The 12290-nt window shown below is 42.6% G+C and overlaps 1 protein-coding gene across 1 annotated transcript in view; it reads right to left on the reverse strand.

The window, feature by feature from the left end:
* Window positions 1–207: 207 nt before the first annotated feature.
* CFAP70 (cilia and flagella associated protein 70) overlaps window positions 208–12290 on the reverse strand; it is a 1103282-nt gene continuing 1091199 nt past the window's right edge. The window contains exon 27 of the mRNA XM_086941320.1: window positions 208–725. Coding sequence (XP_086797446.1) covers window positions 645–725 — 81 coding nt within the window. The 3' untranslated portion in view covers window positions 208–644. The remainder of the gene's footprint in view (window positions 726–12290) is intronic.

Here is a 12290-nt window from a genome sequence, read left to right on the forward strand (position 1 = left end):
CAATTCTTAATTTACGCAATGACTGGAATGCTGGATTGCATAGACTGACATGTCATTAATGGCAAAGGGAGAAATCCTATTTAATTTTGGAGATTGCAAGAAGGACCAGTTTACCTTAAAGTCCTTGTGAATGCCAAAGACAGGTTAATACTATTTGAGGCATATGCACTTTGAAATTAAATTTTCAGCCACAGAAGATGCAATTTTGATGTAAATAGTGCAAATTCATTGGTAATTTCTTCTAAGGAGGTCATAAAAGTTCTTAAACAAGTAATTCTGTATGGTGTGGGTTGCATACTAAAATCAGTGATTGAAATGCCATTAGCACAACAAACAAATCTGGATTTGGGAACAATTTCACATTGAAACTAAAAGGAATATTAAAACAGATATTATCAAAAGAACATAGACACACTAGGGTTTTATATTTAAAATATAATACAGAGTTCATATCAATTAATTTAATGTACGTCTACATACTCCAGACTCATTTATGTCACAAGAAAGAGACGTTGCCCTTGTCCCACTGTGAATCCCTCTTGTTATTGCAGTCCCAAAGTCTGGTAGTAGATAAGCTTGAAATCCTCTTCCAGATGACCTGGCCTGCGGTTTGCCCTCTGTGGCCAGTGCTACAGTAAGCCAGTTCAGAATGATGGGTTGCCAAATCCAACCAACTCTTGCATTTCGTGCACTTCTTGGAGCAAGGCTTCATCTTGCAGATTTAACTGTGTTGGGGGAAACCAAAAACACGCATCAGTCAAAGACATGTCTAAGAAAATACTCAATTTGCTCATGAAATCCTTAAAAGTAAGGGTCTGGAGAGAAGGTGGGCAGTGGAGAGAGGGTAGGGTTTATTGTAGTTCATCGGCAGGAGTGCAGGGGATTTGCTTGCAGGACTAAGGGAGGTGATCACCTTTAGGATTGACAGCAAAGAAGTTCATCTCTACAGTTAAAGTAAAGGATCCCTCAGTGGTCTGGAGGTTTATTTGTTTCAGGCGAGCGCAGAAGATCAAACTTCAAGCAAACTAATTCAACTAATGCAAGTGGACTATAACTTACAAACAGTAACAATGTTTTACAACCACAAATGTGATTTCAAACCAATGCTAAGTTACCAACCCATTGAGTTGGGGTGGTTACTGATTCGCAAATGAGAAGGGGTCCCCTTTAGGACCCTTCTCCTTTGGAAAGTCTGTTGGTAGCCTCAGGCAGAGCAGGCAGTGGTCCAAAACAAAACAATTTTATAGAAAAAAAGCAACGCCAGTTCCTTTTAGGAACACATGCCTCTTCAGTTTTTGAGTACAATCATAAGGATGGTCGGTTGACTTTTGTACCATTTGTATGTTTGCCACCAATCAGATGGAATCCGAAATTGTGACCTGCCTCCTGAAAACTAAATAGCCAAGTCTTTCTGCAACCCACTGCAATTCGGTATTCTGTGAACGAGTAATACCTATTAGCACATAGGTTGGTTTGCAAAATCAGATTGCATTCATAAAACACTGAGCACAATTTGAAAATATGGGCCAGATTCACTAAGATTTTGTGTTGGGGTTGCATCTCTTCTTAGACACAACCCTGATGAAAATTATATTTCGGTATTTACTATGTGATGCAAATCCCGATTTGTGTGGCTATGTAAAACAAAACAAAGTAACACTGTTGTGTAAACTGAGTCTTTGGTTCAGCTCAACACGGAATGTTTTCCCATCCACGGGTGACAAGTGTGAACTTAGTTCAATGCACCAACACTTGAATATGAAAGACAGGCTTTTGTAGCCCCACAAAACCCCACCCAATACATAGCTGAAGTGGAGTCAATGCTTCTGAGTTACTAGCAGTCCCTAAAGAGGGATCCAAGGACACTATAGTGATTGGAAACAAGCCTATTCTGTTCTTCTTAATAACATACACACAAAAACCGCATCAAGAAAAATATACTTTAACTTAAATGTGTTTATTCAAATAGGCTGACCCCTTTGCTTAGCATATCTAAAACAACGACACAGAATAGAATTAAAACAGCACAAATGCATGCTGTGAACGAGAATAAAATAAACCTTTCTAACATGTTTAAAATGTCATTAAAAAAACCACACCATAAAACCCACTTTTAGGTGCCACGCTAGGAGAGCATGAAGTAGTATAACTTGTGTCTAGAATTTATTAGGTATAATCAGTGCACTACATACCTGTTTACAGCCAAGCGCTGTAATTATCAGTAGGCGGGATCACCATGTTCCCTGTCTAAGGTAAAAACGAGTTGCATTAGCTCCTCACCTCCCAGATTCAGGCTTGATATCAACTTTCAGTAGAAAGTGTGATACGGCCGCATCTATGGCAGCCATAATCGTGTCAGGCAGTATCTTGCAAAATAACCTGGAGTGAAGGACCTCTCCTGACAAGGAGCAGACCTTTTATACTATATTTAATCTAGGATGGAAATTTGAGCATCACCTTGGGAATGTCAGGTATAACCAATGAGCATCAAGATCTTAGACTAAGACGCATTCTTCTAGACAAATAAGGTAAAAATACAATTCAGACTACACTGTTTAGGCTATTGCGCTTGTTTGTCCTTGAAATAGAGATAACAAGACACTTGTTCCAGACAGAGATCGCATCAAGTTTTTTTTTATGTCTATGTCTGAGTGACTTGACACTTTCACAGGTTTTTGGAAAAATAAGGACAGACAACATCTGCATCAGAAGCAGACATGCTGTGAGAAAAACCAGTGAGTAATCTATTTCCTTCTACCCCATAGGTGACAGAGCATATGCTGTCCGCTCATTCATATTGACACCATACTTGAATCCAAATACACCAAGTGAACAGTGATACAATGCAGTGCACATATCAATGTGCAATGTGATTGAGAGGACCTTTGGCCTACTGAAAATTTGCTTCTGCTGCCTCCATAAAACTGGCGGGGCATTTCAGTACAAGTCAGACACCTGTTGCACAATTGTCGCCACTTGTGCAATGTTCACAACACTGCAACTGATAGAGGCATACCCCTGGACCAATCGGATAGTGAACCCGATGAAGACTGAAGACGATCAGACAGGACAACCTAAACAAGCAGCAAGCGCATCAAGTGCAGTAATAGGTAGACAGAGACATGCCAAAATAAGACACAATTATTTTTAAGGTGGTTAATGATACGAAACAGTACATGAATTGATTGCCATTGTGTTTTATTAAAACAAAAATACTTTAGATTGTGTTAATGCACACATACCAAGCAGAATGTGTAAGTCAGAAGAAAACAGGATAACATTAGCATGGTACTTGTACATCAGCCCAGACAAATTTGGATAATGGTTACCTCACCAAATGTTATTTTTGTGTTCAATGCCACACTATTTTCAGTGGCCACGCACTCATGTTGCCCGTTCTGGGTGCTCTGATGGTAAACAGTGTAAATATAGACTTTTTTTCCGACCTACAGGAATATCGAGTTTAAAATATTGGAGGAACAGAATATTGAAATCAAGAATATCAATAAACAGAATATCGACCTGAAGGTAAGAAATATTGTTTTTGTTAATATCGAAGTTAGTAATATCGATAGCAAAAATATTGATGTTCCTAATATCGATATTAATATTAGTGTTATGTATTTTATTATGTATGTTTTATGTATGTTTTTATAATTTTTGTTAATTATTGTACTACTTTTAAAATATATGTATTACATTTTTAGAAGTTAGTAATAATTTTTTAAGTAAATTATGCGTTTTAGTACCGTAGTGGGTTGTGGGTTTATAGGGGAATAGGGTGGGAAGTAATTTAATTATAGTAAATTAATGAAATATTTTTTAGGAATTATTACATATTTTTAAATACATTTTGCGTTTTAGTTCTGTAGTGGGATGTGGGTTTATAGGGGAATAGGAGGGGTAGTAATTTAATTGTAATTAAGTAATTATTTAATTTTTATTTACTGGTATTGATAATTATTTTTATGTTAAATAGTTATTAATTGGTAATTAATTTGTATTAATTGGTAATTAATTTGTATTAATTGATTAATTGGTAATTAAATTAAGTGTATTAATTTATTATTGAAGTGTGTTGTGAGGTTATAGGGTAATAGGGTGGGAATTAATTTAATTGTAATTAAGTAATTATTTATTTTAGGATCGAGTATTGATAATTAAATTATTTGTAATCAATTATTAATTGGTAATACATTTTTAATAATTAATACATTGCTTTACAAATTAATTTATTGTTCATTAATTATTAATTGGTAATTAAATTTGATTACTTATTATGTATTGGTTTTCATCAACAATGTATTGTTAATTAATTATTACTTGCTAAATGTTTTTGAATAATTATTGTTTTTTGGTATTGAAAATTATTTTTGTTTATTGTATTATTATTTGGTAATACATTTTTAATAATTATTTAATTGTATTTATTTTAATTGTTACTTTATTAATTGGTATTTATTTTTAAATAATTATTTATTGGTATTGTTAATTAATCTCTTGTAATTTATTTATTAAATTATTATTTTTTACAAAAAATTATTTTGATTATTAGTAAGTTATTTTGACCCCTAAACTATCCAACTTTTTCCCTACTGTTGCACCCTCTGGAGTTGGAATAGTAATTTAAACCCCTACGCTATCCAACACTTTCCCTACTGTTGCAGCCTCTGGAGTTGGAATAGTAATTGTTACCCCTACGCTATCCAAAACTTTCCCTACTGTTGCACCCTCTGGAGTTGGAATAGTAATTTTTACCCCTACGCTATCCAACACTTTCCCTACTGTTCCACCCTCTGGAGTTGGAATAGTAATTTTAACTCCTACGCTATCCAACACTTTTCCTACTGTTGCACCCTCTGGAGTTGGAATAGTAATTTTAACCCCTATGCTATCCAACACTTTCCCTACTGTTGCACTCTCTGGAGTTGGGACAGTAATTTTTACCCCTACGCTATCCAATATTTACTGTTTTAGTTAATGTAGTGTATAATTCATTTAAAATGTTTTTTTATATTTTGTTATATATAGTTTTGATATTTTTATTTATATTATTGTTGTATGTGTATGTATGTATTTATAATTTATAAAATGTTTTTTTAACAATTTATAAGTTATTAGAGTAAATAATTGTAAACATTATTAAGTATATATATTATATTTTATATGTATATGTTGATTTTTTTACAATATATGTATTACTTATAATTTTTAACATCTTTTTACTATGTTTATTTTAATTATATGTATTTATTTAATTTTATATTTTTTTAAACATTAAAAAAACAATATTTTTTACAAAGACATTTTTTTTCTGATATTGTTGTACTTACCTTTATGTAGATAGGACTTCGATATTCTTGACGTCGATATTCCGCCTCCGATATTTTTGACGTCTAAATTTTCGACGTCAATATTATGTCAGACAATCGGTCTGATACATCCCTGTTCGATCCTTCTGATGCAGGAGTATTCCTTGTGCTGCGCCTTCTGCATTCTGTCACTGGTGCCATGCTGCTACTGAGGCTGGAGGCATCCTCACTTTCCCCTCCACCAATGACATTACTGGCAGCAACTGAAGAAGTTTTCAATTGATCCACAGCATTGGTGACTTGTATCAGTCCCCTGGCCACATCACCACATCAATGTGTCATTTCAACCTGCATGCCTGCAGCACGTCGAGGCAGTTGGGCTATTGTGGTGCTCAGGCGGTTTCTGGCCCTAGTGTAGCGATCTAAGCGGCCAAGAAATTGATGGTGTCTTTTGCGGTGGGACACCTCGTCTTCCTGCATCACCTTGCATAACTCTTGAGTGCTTGTGTCATGTCACTAAAGAACAAGTTACTTACCTTCGGTAACCCTTTTTCTGGTAGATACAATATCTGCCTGTGGATTCCTCACCTTGTGAATATCCCCCTTGTGCCAGCAACATTCGGAAATTATTTTCGTAGATTTGCGCTGACGTGGACTTGGACGTCATAGAGGCACGGCATCGCTCACGACTCCGCTGACGTCACCGAAGCCTATCATAGGCCCACGCCGGCGTGATGACATCAGTTCCGCCCTTTTTTCAGTGCCTTCGAGGCACACGGACGGACCAATGACAGTAGAAATATACACAGTACAAATATCAAGGTAACACACACAGTGTGAAGCAAATGCAATAAAACATTTGAAATAAACAACTCCTTGACAATAAAATAAGACATTAAAGAAACTCTGACCTAGAAGAGTGGACAACGGGGAGGCGGGTGGGTCAGTGAGGAATCCACAGGCAGATATTGTATCTACCAGAAAAAGCGTTACTGAAGGTAAGTAACTTGTTCTTCTGATAGATACATCTGCCGTGTGGATTCCTCACCTTGTGAATAGAGTCCCACAGCAGTCCCCACTCCCGGAGGAGGGTGTCCACTCTTCTAGACCAGGAAATCCTGGAGAACAGAGCGTGCAAAATGACAACCCCTCCTCACTTCGGAATCCAAGCAGTAATGCTTCGCGAAAGTGTGGAGGGAAGACCAAGTAGCTGCCCTACAAATATCCTCTACAGGAACACCTCTAGCCAAAGCAGAGGTTGACGACTTAGCTCTAGTAGAATGAGCTCTTATACCCTCTGGAGGTTCCTTACCGGCCAGAGAGTAGCAGATCTTTATACAGAGGACGATCCATCTCGATAAAGTTCTTTTATGGACCGCTCTTCCTCTCTTGCAGCCAGCAAAATCAATGAAGAGCTGGTCATCCAACCAACAGTCTTTAGTTCTGTCCAGGTAAAAAGACACCGCCCTCTTGGGGTCCAGATGGTGTAATCTCTCCTTCTCCTTGGAAGGGTGTGGGGGAGGATAACAGATTGACCAAGGTGGAAAGGAGTCACCACCTTAGGCAGAAAAGCAGCCATGGTCCTAAGAACCATTCGATCAGCATGAATGGACCAGAAAGGGGGCTTGGAACTAAGAGCCTGAAGCTCATTTGTCATCAGTGATGTCATCAGTGATGTCATTGACCATGTCATGAATGATGTAATATGTGACATCATTAGCAGTGGATTGCGGGTGTGCGAAATATAGTTAGTACAACTAACTATGTAGGAGCAATTTCAATGGTTTTTTAAATGCTAAGTCCTAACTATATAAGCCTGAAACCTATGGTTTTTTAAGTGAATTTGCAAGGTATTTAAAATGCTAATTCCTAACTATATAAGTCCTGAAACCTATGGTTTTTTAAGTGAATTTGCAAGGTTTTTTTTAAATGCTAATACCTAACTATATAAGGCCTGAAACCTATGGTTTTTAAGTGAATTTGCAAAGTTTTTTTTGATCAAATTTATTTTATTGGCATCAAGACAAAACAATGCAATGGTAGGACAGCTGCAGCTCGTATTTCTCCTCATGCCCCCCTCGACGGACCCAACCTGAGACACCCGGTCCCCAGGGGCAGATACAATGAGTCCATGTATGTTGGTGATGGCGGCCCCCATCACTGCGATGCACATTAGAACTCCCGTACCCATTCCCCCCGCCATCTGCCCACCCTATCCCCTACTAGCCCTCCTCTTGAACTACCCTCCTCCCCTCCCCCTCCGGTGTGTTCCGTTGTATTAACTCTAGTGATTCACCTGGGTCTCTTCCGTACTTTCTTTTCTCTGTCGCCTTGTGGTTTGTGAAACTCATCCGCCAATCTGAGGACTTTAAGGTACTTTGGGCACGTAAGTTCATGGAATTCATGGGATAGTAGCGCTACCAAAGGCGACCATATCTCCCTAAAGGTGTCGGAGGTTTGTGTAAGAGAGGCTTGAATGCGCTCCATCCCCATTATATACCATAGTTTGTGGAGCCATCCCGTGTGTGTGGGTTTTCGTGCGTTGCCCCAGAGTGAGAGGATGTGTTGCGTCGCTGCCCCCATTGCCAGCCCCATTTGTTTCCCCCGGATTGACTTGAGTGGGAAGGTCAGTTTGTTAGGCAGGCCCAGTATTGCATATGCGGGGAATCGGGGGACTTCCGTTTCTAAATATAGATCTATATCCCGGAGTACCATCTCCCAGTATTCTTGCACTTCCGGACATTCCCAGAGCAGGTGGATCATGGTCCCCGTGTGTCCGCAACCCCTCCAGCACTTGGGGTCCCGGCTAGGGTTACTCTGGTGCAACCTCTCCGGGGTCAGATGCCAGTAACTGGCCACCTTAACCGCGGATTCCCAACTGGCTACGTTACGAGCCGTGTGGTGTGCCCGATAAAAGATATCTTGCCATTCTTTATCGGAGAGCGCACGTCCCCGTTCACTCTCCCATCGCTTCTGCCCTGCTGACCTAGTCTGTGGTGCGGGTGGGGTCAGTAATTTATACAATTCGGTAATTGCCCGTTTGTCCTCGGACTTGGTTAGGAGCCACTTCTCAAAGGGCGTGAGGAAACGGCTCACATGTGGGAGTGTATCTTTGTGAGTAAGCCAGTGTTGCAACTGAAAATATTGGAAATTATGTGGGTGATCTATCTCATATCCATCTCTAATCGCGTCTAGTGTCATAAAGCCCTACATGTCGAATAAGTCTCCGGCCGAGCGACACCTCGTCCGCCGCCACTGAGGGAAGGAGCCTGGGACCAATCCCGGTGGGAACACCGGGTTGTCAAGTAGGGGTGTCATCGGCGACGGAAAGGATCTGAGATCTCTGGCTACCGCCACTGCATCCCACACCTGTAGGAGTGTTCTGGTGACGGGGACTTTCTGATGTATGCCGGCCTGTCCCGGCATGCCAGAAATGGGATTCTCCAAAGTGGCATTCCCGCCATCGCCCTGTCTTGAAACAGCCACAGTTTCTCCGAGACTGGCCTGGACCATTCTAAAAGATAGCACAGCTGGGCTGCTTGAAAGTATCGGTGCAAGTCCGGGATACCCAGCCCTCCTTCGGCTTGCACCTGCGTGAGAAGATCGCGCCGCATCCTGGGATGTTTACCGCCCCAGACGTATTGCTGAATGACGTCCTGAAGTTATTTAATCATACCTATTCGGGGGGTGACCGGAATGGTCTGGAACAGATAGAGCACCTTCGGTAGTAGGGACATTTTAACGGCTGCTACCCGGCCCAACCATGAAAGCGGTTGTTGTCGCCATCGGAGAGTATCCCCTCTGATGCGCGTGAGGAGCTTGGTGTAGTTCAGTTCTACCGTCTGGGCCATCGTGGGTGTCAAGTCGATCCCCAGGTATGGAAGCACCATTCGCTATGATAGCCCTCCCATCTGGAGCGAGCCTCTGTTGGCCTGGCGAGCGTTACTCCCTAGAGGGAGGATCACGGACTTTCCGACATTCATTTTGAAGCCCGATACCTTCCCGAACCGCTCCATTTCCTCCAAAAATGCCGGAATCGAGACCCTTGGATTGTCCACGGCGACTAAGATGTCGTCCGCGTATAAGCTGATGGTTTGTTCTTCGCCCCCGAAGGTGATGCCCTTGATGGCCTGATTGTTCCGTACCCGTTGGGCGAACGGTTCAATGTAAAGGGTGAATAGTAACGGCGAGAGTGGGCAGCCCTGCCTCGTGCCCCGTCGAATATTAAGCGGTTTGGAGCTTGTCCCATTTACCTTGATCTTTGCCTGGGGCGACGCGTAGCAGCTCGCCACCCAGGCCCTGAATCTCTCCCCTAGACCAAACCTCGACAGTGTCCTGTCTAGGTGGATCCAATCCACTCTATCAAACGCTTTTTCAGCGTCGACTGATAGAAGGGCTGCGTCCGTAGCATTGTTGTGGGCTTTATTAATCACGTGCATCAGTCGCTTGGTGTTGTCTGCGCATTGATGGGAGGGTACGAAACCTGCCTGATCGGGTTCAATTATGCCTGGGAGACATGGCCCCAGTCTGGCTGCCAAAATCCCTGTAAAAAGCTTCAGGTCAATGTTAAGTTGTGAGATTGGCCTATATGCAGCGCATTGAGAGGCGTCTTTGCCTGATTTCGGCAGGACTATAATGTCTGCCTCAAGCATCTCTTGTGGGATCGAACCCAGGAGTTGAAAAGTTTCGTCAGCACTGGGGCGAGGAGGTGGCAAAAGGATTTATAAAAGCCCGCAGAGTACCCGTCCGGGCCTGGTGCCTTAAGTGGTTTAAGGCGTGCGATGGCCGAGATCACCTCCTCCAGGCGTATGGGGGCGTCCAATGCCCCGGCATTTGCGTCATTGTTCGCCGTTACATTAGCTTCGCGCAGATACTCCTTCCCCGCCTCATCGTCTGGGGCAGGATCAGCCTCATATAGCCTGGCAGAGAATGCCCGGAATGCCTCCGCAATGCGGTCGTCCTCGTAGAGTTCCCTCCCATTTTCCTCGCGGAAGACAGGGATCTTAAACCGGATCGTTTTCGCTTTAAGTTTACTGGCCAGTAGGCGTCCTGTCCTATCCCCCCCCCCCACATAATTCGTGTGTCTAAGGCGTAGCGCTGCATGTTCTGCCCTATCTAGGTCAAGGCTCGCAAGCTGTGCTCTAGCTGCCTTCAATTTGCGCCAGATCCTGGGGGCCCCTGTCCGGCAGTGCACTCTCTCTAACTCTAGCACCTGTGCTGACAGCTCCTGGCGTCTTTCTTTCCGTTCCTTATTATCCGCGGCCGAGATCGTCATCAATTCCCCCCGACGACTGCCTTCAGTGCCCCCCATACCGCTGTCATGGCCACCTCCCCCGTGTCGTTCCGGCTTAAATAATCCGCGATGCCCTGTGAAAGTTGCGAGTAAGCAAAGTCTTGCGAAGCCGCCAGTTACCTTTGTGTGGTTGCATACGCGGGACCTGCAGGTGAAGTACTATTGCCTCATGGTCCGAAAGGGCCGCTGGGGTAACCTCCAGATCTTGTATCATGGGGCCAGGATCCATAGAACCAAGAAAGTGGTCTATTCTGGCATTTGTACGGTGCACATGTGAGTAAAAGGTGTAACCTGGAGCTGTGCGGTGTATCTCCCTCCATGCGTCCAGGAACCCCCTGCTAGTGAGCCAGCGTTTCCCCTCGGTAGAGAGAGCTCCAGAGTCGCCGAATCTCTGTCCCGACCTGTCCACCACATTATCCATAACCAGGTTTATGTCCCCGCCTATTAGTGTGTACCTCGAATCTGCGCACAAGACCTCCGATAGCGCTCCCTTAAGAAATGTCTCTTGTTTGGTGTTGGGAGAGTAGATGGACCCCACTGTCCTCCTTTCCAATAAAAACAGTGTGTGCAAGTAGTCTGCCTTTGATTTCTGCCACTTTGTCTCCCACCCGGCCCTTGAAGTGTCTAGCGAAGAGGATAGCCAACCCAGCTTTCTTCTCCGAGGTGGATGAGTAAAAGGATTAGTTACTTACCTGTAATCCTAGTTCTCATCCAGGGGTATACTCATCAAAGTCATAATCTATGAATAATCCCCGCCCATGTGCGGGATCCCGGAGCATATAGAAAATACATATAAATATATATGTATAAATATGTGAAACATATAATTGCAGCCTAAAAAACATTTTCTAACTGGCAAAAAATGCCGCAAAATTACATAAATTAGTATACATACAGTAGTACCCTTCCAAACCCTAAGGAAGAAAGAGCAGAAAAACATTTTGTATACAACAATGCTTTATTGCCATAGGAAAACCTGTAATTGCAGGCATTTGCCAGTAGGCTGCAGTAGAGTATAAAGCAAACAGAGAAAACTGACACCTTGCCTTTAAGGCATTAGAGTAGGGGTACCGTGCCTTTAAGACCTGAAGGCAACCCCCTGCTCCTATGGTCCACCACAGGTGATAGTTGGGTCAGTTCTTTTTGGAGGTGAATAACACCCGAGGAGATCCATAATAAAAACCTCTTATAACTTAGTAACTTTGCTCGTCCGGGGAGGTGGGCGGGAGCTTATGACTTTGATGAGTATACCCCTGGATGAGAACTAGGATTACAGGTAAGTAACTAATCCTTCTCATCCAGGGGATACTCATCAATAGTCATATTCTATGAATAGAGTAGCAAGCTCATACCCAAAGTCTCGCGGACGAGCAAGAAGTGTAAAAACTTCACAGAAAAAGCTAAGACCTATATTGACAATACATCTTAAGCAAACAAGTTCCTTAAAGAGGCCTGCCCTACTCTGGCGTCGGCCTGAGTATCTGAGTCCAGGCAATAATGGCGGGTAAAGGTATGGACAGACCGCCAAGTTGCCGCTTTACAAATTTCAGAGATAGGAACATTACGAAGGAGAGCTGTAGTGGAAGCTTTCCCTCTAGAAGAATGTGCATGTGGTCTACCCTGCAATGTTTTGTTAGCTAGTTGATAAGCAAAAGCTATACAGGAAACAATCCAGCGAGAAATTG

The sequence above is a fragment of the Lissotriton vulgaris genome, chromosome 10 (genome assembly GCF_964263255.1).
Source record: "Lissotriton vulgaris chromosome 10, aLisVul1.2, whole genome shotgun sequence".
NCBI lineage: Eukaryota > Metazoa > Chordata > Amphibia > Caudata > Salamandridae > Lissotriton > Lissotriton vulgaris.